At 42.2% G+C, this 15,849-nt stretch overlaps 1 protein-coding gene across 1 annotated transcript in view; it reads right to left on the bottom strand.

Moving 5' to 3' along the window:
- The window catches only part of LARS2 (leucyl-tRNA synthetase 2, mitochondrial), a 127,353-nt gene extending 116,272 nt beyond the window's left edge, over positions 1–11,081 (bottom strand). Inside the window, 2 exon segments of the mRNA XM_081816539.1 lie at positions 5,436–5,564; positions 10,807–11,081. Of these exon segments, the coding sequence (XP_081672665.1) occupies positions 5,436–5,564; positions 10,807–11,040 (363 nt within the window). The 5' untranslated portion in view covers positions 11,041–11,081.
- Positions 11,082–15,849: the final 4,768 nt, after the last annotated feature.

Genomic DNA, 15,849 nt, shown 5'->3' with positions numbered 1-15,849 from the left:
ATCTGCATTCTTTCCTTTTTTTTTTTTTTTTAAGATTTTATTTATTTATTTGACGGACACAGCAAGAGAGGGAACACAAGCAGGGGGAGTGGGAGAGGGAGAAGCAGGCTTCCTGCAGAGCAGGGAGCCCAATGTGGGGCTCGATCCCAGGACCCTGGGATCATGACCTGAGCCGAAGGCAGACGCTTAACGACTGAGCCACCCAGGTGCCTGACCCACCTGCATTCTTGTCTCATTTCTCTCCTTTGCACAACTTATTTGCTGCTCTAAGAAGAAACCAAAGTAAAAGCAACCTTGAACTTTCCAAATCATCATTCTCATCCATTCTCAAACCCAAATTATACTCTGCGGTCTGGCTGGGCTCACAAAATTCAAAGACAAACCACATACTGGGAGAAGACTTTTTTTTTTTAAGATTTTGTTTATTTATTTGACAGAGAGAGACACAGCGAGAGAGAGAGCACAAGCAGGGGGCAGTGGGAGAGGGAGAAGCAGGCTTCCTGCAGAGCAGGGAGCCCAATGTGGGGCTGGATCCCAGGACCCTGGGATCATGACCTGAGCCCAAGGCAGACACTTAACGACTGAGCCACCCAGGTGCCCCATGGGAGAAGACTTTTGCATTGCATTTAACCAACACAGAATCAGTAATCCAGACTGTATAAAGAATTCTACAGAGCAATATGAAAAAGACAAACAACCCAAGAGGAACTTGGCAAATAATATGAGCAGGGCAAAAAGAAAAGAAGAAAATTAAATAAGCAATAAACATATGAAAATATCTCAGCTTCACTATAGGACAGTATTCAGGAAAATGTAAATTAAAAATACAATTAGATTGCCATTTCCCATATAACAAATTAGCACAGACTAAAAAGTCTAACATTACTAAGTGCTGTCAAGGATGTAGGGCAGTTACAAGTATCTTTCATTGCTGGTGGGAGTAATAATTGGCCTCAACAGTTTGGAAAGTGATTTAGAAAGATGTAGTAATGCTGAGCAATGTACACTCTATGACCCAGTAATGCCACTTCTCCCACAGGCTAACCCATCAGGTATAAGGATGCTCACTGGAGCAAAAATTTGAAACAACCTAAAACTCTATCCATGTGAAAATGGATAATTAACTATTGTCATAATTATACAGTACTTATAATGGATGAAATAACTCTAGAGACACAGGATAATCCTTGATATAAAATACTGAGTGAAATAATATGCAGAATATTAAATATCTTTTATATAAAATTAAAAACAATACTACATATAAGTATGTATGTATCCCTAAACAATAGATAGAGTAAAAACATGAAAACATGAAGGCAAAGGATATACACTAAGTCCTGAATAGTGGTTACTTTAACTTGGACTTCAAGGACTGGAATCCAATTGTGGAGAGAAACAACTCTTATGTGCAACATAAAAAAGGGAAAAAAACAAACAAAAGAGCTGAGGCTAATAGGATTACATGGTGGCACCTTCTAGCAGGATGCAGATCTGGGTATCTGTGACAATGCTCTATAGACTTCTCTGTTGGAAATGTTCCATAATTTTTTAAAGTACCCTGTTTAAACTGAAGGGGATAAATGAGATTACCCAGGAAAAGTGGACAGAGAAAAAAAAAGAGAAGGCAGTCCAGAACAGACCTGGAGGTAAGGTAGAGAAATTCCTTGAAAAACACAACTTAAAACTGACATGGAAGGAAACAGAAGATCTAAATAGCCCTATATCATTAAGGAGATAGAATCTGTCATTTTAAAACTTCCCACAAACAAAATAGCAGGCCCAGATACCATCACTGGTGAACTGTGTTAAGCAATATGGAAGAAATAATACCAATAATACACATCACTTTCAGAAAATAGGAAGAAGTGAACACCTTCTAGTTTGTTTTATGAGGCCAACATCACCCTGATGGCAAAACCAGACAAAGACATTAAAGAAAAGAAAATTTCAGAGCAGTAGCTCCCATGCACATAGTGGGATTAACAAATTGTATACAGCAATTCATGCATTAAAAAAAAAAAAAATACATTATGACCAAATAAAATTTGTCCCAAGAACACAAGGTTGGTTTAAAATTTTTTTTAAATCAATCAACAAAACATATCACATTAACAGAATAAAAGAGAAAAACTTTATTCCATCTCAACAGATACAGAAAAGGCATTTCACCAAAATCAACACCATTCATGAGAAAAACTCTCAGAAAAGTAGGAATAAAGGGGAACTTTCTCAACCTGATAAAGCGTATGCAAAGATGGAGTGGAGCAGGGAAAGTTTGTGGAGTAAACCGGGAAGGAGAAGCAAAAATGCAGAAGTGCTGGGAGAGTGGGGTCTCACTGAGAGCAGAGTGTTTTAAGGAGGAGGAAATGGCCTACCGTATTTCATGTTGCCGAGGTTGAGAAAGACAAGGACAGGGGCACATCCATGGAGATCAATGGTAGCCTTGAAGAGAGCAGAACTGCCACACTGCTCACTCCACCTTTTACTTCCCATACTGTTCTTCGTGTAACTTAAAATTATTTCATGTATCTCCACTCAAGAACAAAGCAAACCAGTCGACAAATTAACAAGTTCTAGAAAAAGCCAAAGCTTGCTGAATTTTTCTTAGGCCTACTGACTGATATTGAACTTAAGACTCTTAATATTTCTATTGAATACAATAAAAACCCCAGTATTTAGAATAACTGATACTCAATGACTATATATTGAATGAATGAATGAATGAATACACATGTCAGACCCTGCTGTTACTCCAGATTAGATATTCCTTCCTTCTTAGAGTGAGAACCATTGAACTTGACCTGAATCCAACCTCACTCTATCTCTGGGACCAGTCCTGACATTGGGAATGGATTTTAAAACAATAGCAAACTCAACAGGCTTTGGTGTTATTGACAATTACACTGAGATTTGTTTCTCTTTTGCCATATCGCTTGAAAAATAGCTGGACAAGTTTCCACCAATTTGGATGAACTGACTGGAACAAACTGACTTAAATATGGCTTATGAAAATTAGCAAGAAATTAATTTCAGCAGAACCTGGAGAATACCCCAAAAAGACAGCTCATCATCTTGAACAGAGCAACTGAAACTTAGGAACAAAGAGAACCCTAGGTGCCTGTTGGTCACACAGACTCAGACACTATAAACCAAACAACAAAGAGTAGTTTTGGGCACCCATCAAGTGATAGGATAGGTAATACAAATTGCAGGCAATGTTTTACAGTTAAGCTGCTTCTGAGGAGGTAACTCTACATAGCATACTCCAGGCTGAAGAGAGTGGGATGCATTTATTAAATGACAGTGGCTGACCTCCCAGAGTACCAAATCAATGTAAAGAGTAATTGCAGCTATCACTTATTAAGGGATTATTATGCCAGACACATGTACTATCTCATTTAACCTGCACAACAATCCCATGAGGCAAGAATTACTGTTAGCCCTATTTTAAAGGTGAGGAAAGTGGGGATTTAGAGCCATGAAATGACTTGTGCAGGGTCCCTCAGTAAGAAGGTGGCAGAATGCTGTTCAAATCCACGTTGTCCAACTCCTGGGTCCAGCCTGACCTTGGGCTTCAGTTACTATAGGAGTCTCCATTTTGCCTCTTGGGCCTGAGTGGCTCTAGGCCTGGAGCTCTGCCTTGAGCTTCCTCTGGAACATCTCATCCCATCCAAGAGAATCAGAATCCCACCCACACCCTCTCAACCACCTGTATCCTCTCATAAATGTACAACTTTGCTATAAAAGCTTCATCTTCAGCAATTTGCCTGCACTCACTAACTGTCCAAAATAAGTTGGCGTAAGTAAAAAACCACAGGATAAATCTAGTCAAAGAATCACAGTAAGACAGAGAATTATACTTTTGGCAAAGAGCCAATTCACTCTGCACTGTCTCTTTCTAATAAACATAGCAGCAATGATGGAAAGCAATGTCTGGGGAAAATAACATTCGACATAAGGCAGGAAGACAAATACCTTTGACTATTAAAGTAGAACACAAATCTCTGCATTTGGTAGTATAAAGTTATTAACCCTTTAAGTGACAAAGAGCCATTTTAGCTTGCCTTCCTTTTTAGGAATACTTCTTGCCAATGTCAGTTCAGCATAAATTTTCGAACCAATTGTGACAACAGATGCACCTATGTCTCGAAAAGAAAATCTTTACAAAGAACTAGGAGGTGGCAGATGTCCTTTGTACAGGCAGGTTAATAATGGCAACAGCCAGTGGGAATCCCAGTGGATGTTTTAACAATTGCCCCTCTGGAGGAAAATGCCCAGAGTCGTAGCATTTGTTGATGTCCATGGTGTAAATACTCCCCCATGGCTGGATCTCAAGTTCCTGGGGTGCCTGATAAACACAGACTTGGACAGAGAGGTGCACAGGGGGCTCTCAGGAGCTGTTGTGAACAGGCTCCAGCCAGCCTCTGGTGAGCAATAGTATTTCTTGGTTATGTACTATGTGCCAGGTATGTGCTAAATGCTTCACAGCCGTCCTCTTTGATCCTTGTAACAGACCAATGGGCAGGTACTGTTTTATCCCCATTTTACAGATGAGGGAGAACTAGGTCTTAGAGAGGTTAAGTAACTAGTCAAAGGTCACACAGCTAGTACGTGTTAAGAGCTGGCATTCGAGTCCTGGACAGTCGGGTTCAGTGGTCCGTGTTCTCAACCCTTCTTCAATCCCACCTCTCTGTAAGTGGTTAAAGAAGGTATGGTGATCATTCCCACCCCATTTTACAGACGATACACTGCTAAAGAGTAAACAGTAAGCTTTGGGGTAACTGGCAGTGGGGGAGAAGGGGACTGACCCACAATGGCCAAGGAAGGGTCTTTCTCCTCCTGTTCCGGTAAATTTCACCTTGTCCTTCAAGACCCATGTCAGACGCTCCCTCTTTAGTGGAACCTTTCCCAAATGCCCCAGGGTTGTTCCTCCCAGATATTTTTTTCCTTATAAAAATGTTAATTTTTCCATCATAAAATAATCCATGCTCATTAAAGAATACAGAAAATATCAAATAGAAAGAGAAAATTCTCCTGTGGCCCCACCTCCTCCTCACAGCATTTGATCCATATCTGCACTATTGGATTCATTCCCCTACACGATGACTATCTGTGTTTCACCCCCGCGGGACGGTGAACTCGTCCTGGGAAGACGGCCCATGTTACCAACATTTGTAGCTAAATTTGACCCCAGCCCCACCCCACCACCATCTGCAGCACAACACCGAACACACAGCGGTTCCCCTCCCCCCCCCCATTAATCCAGATGTTTTGTTAGGTCTTCTAACTCATAAAAGGAAACACTGGGCTTTTCGGGTTTATCGTCAAAGCTGTCCTAATTTTAACTATAACCTGTTCTCTTCATTTGTCTTGACCACATTAATGACATTCTTCCTCCCCTGGGTGGGATGGGAAGGGGCATTTTTCCTTACCTGCATCCCTCTCATCTTCTGGAACCGTGAAATGGTGTCGCTGATGGTATACACACGTACGTGGCCCATGTGCAACTTGCCAGAAGGATAAGGGAACATGGACAGTACGTAAAACTTGGGCTTTGATTTCTGGGAAAGAATTGACAAAGAATGACAATGAGCATTTCTTAAGCATGGACTGGGACCCGACATGCACATAAAATGTTGGTGCTGTACTTGAGGTAACAGTTTAACATTTTCAAAGTTTCCTTAAAAAAAAAAGGCACCTGGGTGGCTCAGTTGGCTAAGCAACTGTCTTTGGCTCAGATCATGATCCCAGGGTCCTGAGATGGTGTCTTGTGTCAGGCTCCCTGCTCAGCGAGGAGTCTGCTTCCCCTCTGACCCTCCCCCCATCTTGTGCTTTCTCTTTCACTCGCTCTCTCAAATAAATAAATAAAATCTTAAATAAAAAAAAAAAAATAAGGCTGCTCCCATAATGTAAACTGACAAAAATGTCAAAAACCAAAATTCAAAGCCCTGGTTTAAGCTGAAGAATGTCCAAAATAATGCCGAACAACCTCAAAGTGCGAATTACCCATATATATTTTTAATCTTTTTTTTTTTTTTCTCTTTTAAAAGCTTCTAAGACAGTTTCTACCTAGGTCTTAAAGAACTATATGTTTTTCCAAATGAAGCTCTAACGCATATATCTGTGTAATTCACGGACATGATAGTTGAATCACACAGATGTGACATCTCTAAATCCCCCGTAGCTGCATTCAAACTTGGATTTAGCAGGAAGAGCAGGATCCTGAGGCACCAGTCTGGGTCCTGGGTTTCTCTGCTGTATTGTGAGCTTATCTTTCAACAGACAAAGTTGAAATGGGAGAATAAGGAGAAAATCATAGCCAACAAGGCAAGAAGGGTGTTGTTTCCCAGGGCCGATCTACAGACAGCCTCACGCCAGGGTTAGAGAACCTTCCAGCTGCTAAAGACACAGCTGCATTACGAGAAACAGAAAAACAGTCCCTGCGTCCAGACGGAATGAACACAGGGCAGGGAGTCCTTCCTGGACGGCTGACTTTGGGTTTGTGCACCACCCGAGGGGATAAGGCTCCAAATGAATCGTGCTAGTGATTTAATTGATTGCTAATTAGGGGGTCTGTGGTTCAAGGGCAAGGGCTATGTTTTAATCATCTCCCTCTCCCCATCCCCCCCACCTCACTTCAACCCACCCCCACTCCCAGCAGGAGTTTAATTCCCGGCCCCATGGAGCACTTATGACCAAAGGGCATTTTTTCCCCCAGCTACCCAAATCCTGTCCAGGTGACAGGAGCATTCCCCCTACCCAGCCTTAAATCCTCTCATGCAGGGCTCTCTGAAGAAAGGAAGAAGAGGTAATTGCTTATGTTTGGTCTCTGAGGGTTGGGATCTTCTGATATTACCACTCTCTCATTTATTTCTGCCTTCTGTTTTTCTCTCTCTGTCCTTACTCCCTTCCTGCAGCGCTGCTAGAGCTCTTTCAGGTTTTGCTTCTCCCAAAGTAATGAAAACAAACACAGAACAGAATATACATGACCATTCCTTCGTGTATAGGGAGGTGATTTTTTGCTAAGTACTTGCATGACTGATCACTGACACGGCCAACTATAATCAGGGGAGTGGAAGAACCCAGAAATCAGATTCTTTCCAAATCTCATTTGACCCCTTGCTTTAAACTTCCCTCAGCAAAGAAGTTAAACCTTTCACGGGGCCACTAACATGTGGCAAAATTAACTAGAACGTTCTCTGTACTGCCCAACCTCCAGAAATTACCGAGTGGTAAGTTGAGCTGCCTAAAGGAAGAAAAGGGAAAAGAGAATACACAGGAGTCTGGATAATACACAAACTGAAAATCACGTAATGCTCAAGTGACAACTGCAATTGATTTACCTAAAGGGATGGAAAGCAGCACGCTGATCACACACTTTAACTGGAAACTGCAGACCCATAACCCTTAGGAAAACCTCGGGAGACAGGCCCTGAGGTGTGGAGTCGGTGCAGACTCACGACTTGGGTCCTTAAGAAGGAAAGCGACAGATAATCCTCTCAGCTTGTAAACTAGTCCCTCAAATGAGGCGCAAGACCTTACTCTGTCACTCGGTGCAGAATCAGAAGCAAGCAAACTGTCCACTCCATTTGAACCTTATTCCTTCTCATAATAGACTGAGTCTATTGCCTTTCCTTGGGGCATTTTTAGGAACGTGGGAAAATAGCTATTACAGAGCTCTTAAGCATCTGAAAAAAAAAATCAATAAAATCCTTGATATAAACCATTTCTCGGTTTTCATTTTAAGTTTTTACATTAAGCCCATTTTTCTTTTATTATAATCACCTTGTTTTCATTATAGGGACATATCTATTTTTTTTTATATTATGTTTATTGAACAATCGATCTTACCCCAAACATTTTCCACATATAGCTTCTTCATGACTATCTCTTTCTGGTAAGTCTGTCCAACAGAGATTTAATGTATAGCACATTGAGTGATTTGTTACACACTAAGCCAAACTCCAAAAGGAAGCTTACAGAAGATATATAGAAAGGCACCGCTGGCAAAAGTCTTTAATATTCATGACTATTTTTGTTTATTGCAGAAAAGGTATTCAGCTTGCTTCAGGTCTCTTCCTTTTGCTTTTCTGTGTGAATTAAGTCATTTTCCTCCGTGATAATGAAATGAGTTCTATCCTCTGGGGATGGCAAGATGGAATTATGGGGGTTTATGGTAAAACTGAGCAGGAATCTGATTGAAGGGGAAATTTTCATAATTATATAAAAGTGTAAGAATGTAAGCCTTTGAAAGAAATTAAGATTGTAAGCGATGGGAAGAGGACAGTTTTTATAAGTGGGACCTATTATTTTTGCCAGCTTCTGACATCAGGGGAAAGATAACTCTTTCCTCTTCATAGATCACATTCCAAAACTGTTGCAGAGCCTAGAGGGGGCAGACAGAAGGAGCCTGGAGCCCGAGTTCTGGCCCCAGCCTTGCCCCAGCTATCTGCAAGACCTTGGGCAAATGCCTCTGCCTTTCTGGGCTCAGAATCTATAAATCAAAGGTGAGACACCAGAAGGTCCCAGGCACATATCCGCAGTAAATTACCAAACCTCCCTCTGAGCCTCTGTTTTCTTACTCCCCCAAAAATCCCCAGGGTTGTTCCAGGATTAAATAAGGTAATATATGGAAAGATGGTACCTGACATATAGTCAAATGCTCATTAAATAGAACTTCATTTAATAATGATTATGGTGATCATGGCAAGACATTCAACTCCTGGAAACTCATTTGGGTGGATTTTAAATAGATCTAATACCACAGTGAGGTCAATTATAAATGCTTCAAAATCCACTGACATCCAGTTGTCTTCTTAATTCCTGACAAAGATACCACACACTTTTATCCTCTTGGATCTTTTGTTTATGTAACATTTCAGTTTGTAAAATGTGTTCAGCCACGTTTTCTCATTTGATTCTCAAAACAATTCTGTGAGATAAACAATGCAAAGAATGTGAGGATCAAAGAGGTTATGTGATATGGACGAGATCACGCTGAGGTCTTGAGGCCGAGCCCATGGTACTGCCCTGGCTCCAGACTGGTCATATGGCACCTTCTCCACCTTACCACTCCCCAGTGCAGACCCTGAGAGGGTGCCCCCAGGGGATCACCCTCAGCATCCCTCCAGCTGCTTCCCCAATTATTGATAAACTATGTTGGCCCATTTAATTTTTTAAAAGATTTTATTTATTTATTTAGAGTGTGCACATGCGTGAGCAGGGGGAGGGGCAGGGGGAGACACAGAATCCCAAGCAGACTCCACACTGAGCACAGGGCCCAAAGTGGGGTTCGATCTCACAACCCCAAGATCACAACCTGAGCCGAAACCAAGGGCCAGATGCCCAACTGACTGAGCCATCCAGGTGCCCCTTGATCCATTTAATTATTTTAAAAAACCATATACTTAAGAAGAATGAGAAGCCACAAAAATCAGTAAGCTACAACTTTAAAATGTGTAGAAGCCACTAAATTATAATCTAAACCAAAAAGAAAAGAAGAAATGATAATTTTACTCTCCCTGTTCAGAATTAAACTGCTCCCTAGTTTGTTTCCAAAATACGTTTAGTTACCTGAGTCTGGTCATGTTGACATGAAGGCTCTTCATGCCCTGCTGAGGCAGAAGTCAGGCTTTCACTGTATAATCATGCATCCTATTCAAACCTTCACTTGATATCCATCACACCTCTCTCAATACCAGATTTTCTTTCTAACCAATTCCCAAAAACATCCTCTTCACTTTAACACAAATAACTGCCCCCAGCATTCTTCACAGTGATCAATCTCATAGAAGGAATGTGTCTGAAAAGAATGAGAATCAGGAGATGGGAAATGGCCAAGTCTAGAGAAAAGCAGTCTCTTGCAGTTATATGTACTCAACTGCTTGCCTCTGGCCTAATCTCCTTAATTAAATGTAGAAGGTCTGTATTATTTGGCAACTATTACAAAGGGATGGTAGAATTTAAGATAAACTATCTTATAGTGCTTGGCTCTGATCAGATTCAACATTTCAAGTAACAAATCACATCTCCCATTTGTTACTTTGACCAATATCAAGAGGTAAGAGCTACCACATCCAAGACTAATCCCTGACAGGCTGGACTCCTAGAGAAGGAGCCAGCCTCCAATATGGCGCCCCATGGAAACTGGGTACAACCAAATACTGAAGATAATTATAAGTAGAGTTCTGAGCTGATGCATCCAGAGCAGAAGCCAAGGGTTCACTAAGTCACACAACTGCCACTGCAAGGCTGGATCACAGACCCAGATCACACCAGGGAAGGGCTGGTACCTCCCAAACCATGTTGCTGAGGTGGCAGAACCAGGTTGGAGGCCAAGGTCTATGCCAGGGAAGAGACAGGTGTTTCTCAGAATATGCGGATTCAAAGTTTCATAGGTGAGGGGTCCAGGTGCCACTCCTGGAGCCTCACATCTGACCCTGCTGGACCCCTGTGTGCTGCCCCACCACACCATGGACCAGGAAGGACCCAACCCCTGCTGGATGAATCCTGATGCATCTCCCTGGTAAATGCTGCTCCAGAATGCCCAGTGTGGCACCACACTGAAACTCTTCTAAGCACTATCCTTATCTGACCTCATTTACCCCTCACAAACATCCTAGGAAGCAGGGGGGCACTCTTACTAGCACTGTCCATAGTAGATAAGAAAACGGAAGCACAGAGTCAATCATTCAGTTCAAGGTCACACAATGAATAACTTATTTGCACTTGGGCAATCTGACCCCGGAGTGCGAGGCCTTAGCCCCTCTTCTCTACTCTCTCAAAACCCCTCAGAATACTCACATCGGCTTCTGAAATTTTGGAGGCCTGTTCTTTTATTCGGTGATGCCACCATTTCTCGACCTCCTTTCTTGTCTGCAGTGTGTACTCTTTCGTCCATTCTCCCGTGGCACTGTAAATATCTCTGGCCCATCCCGGAATCACTCTCCTTCCCCTGCTGATGATCCCTGGCCCACCATCTTGCTGGCTTTTCAGAAAAGAGACATAAAAGCCCAGTCTCCGCCAAGCAGAAGCCATCCTGCAGAAGGTGGGAAGATCCTGAAAAAGAGGGCAGAAAGCACACTTAGGAGCAGCCCAGAACCCTCCCGAGTTTGTCCTCCCGATCAGTCTGGTGTTCTCTGAACATGCGCATGCTTTCTTCTTATCCTGTTGATGACTTCCTTCCTTGAAGACGACACCGGAGACAGGGCGTGTGGGTGGCTCAGTCGTTAAGCGTCTGCCTTGGGCTCAGGTCATGGTCCCAGGGTCCTGGGATTGAGCCCCGCATCGGGCTCCCTGCTCGGTGGGAAGCCTGCTTCTTCCTCTCCCACTCCCCCTGCCTGTGTTCCCTCTCTCGCTGTTTCTCTCTCTCTGTCAAATAAATAAATAAAATCTTAAAAAAAAAAAAAAAGTCAACACCAGAGAACTTCAACTGAGCTAAACACAAACTCTTTAATGGAAAATATAAAGACACTCAGTGTTCCCAAATGCCAAAGACACAAAATTCCCACAGGAACAAATGGAGACCACCAGCTGGGCCAGCCCCTTGCCACAGGCTCCCAGTCTCCCTTTCCCATAGGCCCAGCCCAGTGTCTGTCCAGCAGGCTTCTTGTCCCATCACCCAGGCTTCAGAGGAGCTCCAAGCCCATGCTGGCCTGGCCCGAGGCTCTATTGTCAGAAGACATCTGAACACCTGCCTTCTAGGATATCCAGAGACTTGGTGCGATTACTAGCATTTTTCATACATATTTTAAGTTCCATATACTCATAAGCTGAGCCAAGAAATAACTATTATTTACAAGACCGCTTATTCATCTAGTTCTTCATTCATTCACCAAATATTTATTGAGTGCCACTGGGTCCACACACTGTTCTAGGCACTGGGGATATAGCAGTGAGCAAAAACAAAGTCACTTCTCTCGCGACACTTACATACTAGTTAAGAAAAGCAGGTAAGCATACAAACAAATAAATACACATGTATGACAGTGGTGAGTGCTATGGTGTTTCTGGAATACAACCCATAGGCTGGGGTCCACCAGGACATCCGGCTGCCATTCAAAATTCAACTTGAATGTTTCACTGGTTTCCTCCAAAGGTGAAGTCCAAAAAATGACCTCATGGAAGCAGTTTCATATTTCATCACAGTCTAAAAGGCTGAGGTGACGGTTCATCAAATATTTACGATTTATGACTAAATAGCCTAACCTTCCTGCCTTCTTACATGAGACCACGCGAGAAGTGCTATAGTGAAGAAACAGATGTAAAACCAAGAGAGAAATAAAGAAAGAAGCAGGCACTTGAAGCTGGTGTTGTTTGATTCTCTCAAAAGCTTTTCCACAGCTACTCCCGTTTGGCCTGTTTTCACACAGGTACTGGGTCATGGATGTTGCCAAGAGAGTTTCCTATAGGCTTACACAAGCAGGTTTCACACTCACAGAAAATGGCACCATGGCGTTGGCATTTTACAAGATGGTCTGCCAAAGTTCTTGATATACCAAGTCTCACTGTCTCGCTGTATTTAACACCTCTTGCTTCTTTGGGGGTGGAAACAGAAAGACAAAAAAAAAAACGCCCACAAAACCACAAAATCCAAAAAAGGAAAACCTCCCTATCCACTGGGCTTGGTTATTCCAAAATATGTAGATGTGATTATAGATATTAGGGTGAACTATATGAAAAAAGTTGAGTATCAACAAGCCCATAGGACCAACCTAATATACAGACACTTTGTACACTTGAGGCAATTGTGTTTATTTTTAAGGGTTGGGTTTCTACATAATTAGAACTATCCACAGGAGTTATGGAGTTTATGATTCCCTTACTAAGTCAGCATTTCCCTATCTTTATAAGCCAAAGACTGCCCAATTAGCAGAGGGCATAGAGAGATGCCTGCCATTTCTCTCCTGGACTTCATTCCCTAAGAATACATAAGGAGAGGGTTCTGGACTATGCTCCCCAACAGAAACAACGGGAAACAACAAAGCTACAAAAATACAAATTAACCTGAACCACAGTCTCACTAGTTTTTGCTTTCAATGTTTGTTAGCCATTGTGACAGATGAAATCCCAAAGAGTGCAGCTAGATCACCAATATGAACAATATGAAGGGAGGTCATTCTTTCACTGAAAATTCTAATCCTGTCTCTGTAACTTACTTATATTATACAAATCGTAAAGAACACATACAACATTCTCTGTCTACCCAATGAGAATAAGCTTTCTAAATATGTTTACATAATACATGGCTAACTGACAACCTCTCCTTTACATAAACCAATGGTATAGACTAGAGAATTCTGAAACTAACCTGGGCATTCAAAGAACTTAAAGTTCATGAAGAAGGAAGCACAAGTAGATAAGAAAGTGTCAGATTATTTAATGAATGGGGAAAATTTCAAAGTAGAGCCCCATCTCAAACCATAAACCAGTGTAAATCCCATATAGATTAAAGAATTTTTTTTAAGTAACATAAAACAAAACAAAAATGTGAGTATTTAATGTATTTTTGTAAGGCGCAAGATGCTCTGTCCTGAGCAAAAAGCAATGGAAGAATTCACAAACTATTAATAAATCTGACTCTAAAGGTGTAAAATGCCTGTATATCAACACCATGAACAAAATGAGAAAGTAAGCAATAAGCTGAGACAAAATCTTTGCCAAAACTGCAGTAACAAAGGGTTATCTTACGCTATAAAGAGTTTACATATGAAAAGAGAAACATTAAAAACCCAATTTAAGAAATGGACAAAGGAGGGGCACCTGGGTGGCTCAGTCGTTAAGCGTCTGCCTTGGGCTCAGGTCATGGTCCCAGGGTCCTGGGTTTGAGCTCCGCATCGGGCTCCCTGCTCGGTGGGAAGCCTGCTTCTCCCTCTCCCACTCCCCCTGCTTGTGTTCCCTCTCTCGCTCTCTCTCTCTCTGTCAAATAAATAAATAAAATCTTTAAAAAAAAAAAAAGAAATGGACAAAGGAAAAATGGCAAGAGAAATACAAATTTCTAATAAATATATGAAAAAGATCAACTTTAGAATTAATCAGAGAATGCAAATTAAAACAACAATGAAATATTTTGCCTAACAGATTGGCAAAAACCTGTTAAATAAAAAATGGGCATTTTTTTACACTGCTGCTGAGAATGTAAACGGATTCCACCTCTCTGGGTAGCAATGTGGTAACAACGTGTCAAGACTCTTTAAGGAAAAGTTCACACCCAAAGTTAGGGGATCCCCAAGATTTAGGGGGACAGAGCGTAAAGTGTACGCAGGGCTACGATATTGAGAAAATAAAGGAAATTTTCAACTTTTAATGCTTGTGGCCCCTGCTCCTGGGCTCCCAGGGAAGCTATACTTCAACATTTACCAAGGTCAAAATGATTCAGCAAAACTCAAAGTATGGGCTCTATTTCTGCCCAAGCACAGACTGCACATCTGCTTCATTTATGAAAGAACCAAAAAGGAGCATTCCGAACATAAAGATTAAAAAAAAAGAGAGAAAACCTCCCTCCTCCCTGGTTCCCATAAGATTAAAGCCATACAGCTCTGCATATACTAGAAGCTTAAGATAAGGTCTGCAACTTTCTGAAATGTCCTTTGTCTAATGATTTGTAACTTTTTATGTAAAAAAATGTATACAACCCTACACCAAATGTTCCTTTGCTGGAGCTTATATAACCCTACACCAAATGTTCCTTCACAGAGCACTCTCTTCTTTGTGAAGATTGTGTACCCTGGCAGCTGTTCTAATTTGGCCTTGACTAAAACCCACTTTCTTTTAGAAATTCTAAAAGGTTTGTTCAATTTGCCTCAACAGTATACTACAGAACTTCCTGATGCTCAACCCTGTTCCCTTCCTTTACTTTCCAGACCCTGCTCTTGGCCACTCCACCACTAAAGCCCTGATGGGCATCACCTCTTCCTGACAGCAGATACAGCCATTTTATTAGAGAACTATGACCATTCCATCAACGTGAAAGGTGTGGCTCATGTCTTGTATTTAGAATCAACTTGGCCCTTTTCTTCCTTAGCTCTGTCTCATCCAGTTCCTTGCCTAGATGCTTGGAATCTTGTCTTTTCCTCCATATCTTTCCAAAGCATCAATCCCCACTACTCCACTCCTCTAGAGTCAGTCCTGACCTCACCCTCACTTGGGGCTTAAGGTCAAGTTTTCTCGAGAATGACGGAGGCAGCGTCATGTGGTCAGAACGGGACAGGCCTGAGAACTGGACCCGAAATGACAATCATATATGGGCAGAGAAACCTACGGAAAGAGTAGGAGACGGGCAAAGAAACAACACCCGGAAGAAGCACATGAGGGCATTTGTGTGCGCCCAAGAGAAAACGCACAAGAATGGACCACGGAAAGTGCATCTTAAAGAAAACAAATTTTGTAACAAAAAAATAAAGATCTTGGCTTTTGCAAAGACTAATTCCCTGTGGGATCTCAGGCAAATTATTTCCTGTCGGGAACCTCATCTTCTTTCTAGGATGAGGAGGTAGACCCACAAGATCTCTGAGGGCTTTCGAGCCTTAATACAGTAGCAATGATCTCCGGGCCACAGAGATGCACTGGATGGCCTTTCACTGAGTCCAAACCCCCCAGCCCTGGGACGCAAAGATCCAGGGATGAATTGGAGCAGGGGAGCAGTAACATGGGAACTTGAGTACAAAACTACGTGTACACATGCATTCTTCTGGGAATGGGAAAGGGTCCAGAGCTATCATCAGGGTCCGTGGCTCCACGAGTCTGAAGACCCGGACTTCCAGGTCAGAAACCGCACGGCTCCGGGACCACCTTAACCCAGCCCGCACCTTCCCTTCCTGCCCCCATCAAGTCGGAACCTCCCGACCC

Source organism: Leptonychotes weddellii, chromosome 1 (genome assembly GCF_054177405.1).
Source record: "Leptonychotes weddellii isolate Sample4059 chromosome 1, ASM5417740v2, whole genome shotgun sequence".
Taxonomy (NCBI): Eukaryota; Metazoa; Chordata; class Mammalia; order Carnivora; family Phocidae; genus Leptonychotes; species Leptonychotes weddellii.
The sequence above is the reverse complement of the archived record's forward strand: the minus strand, read 5'-3'. Positions and strand labels throughout refer to the sequence as shown.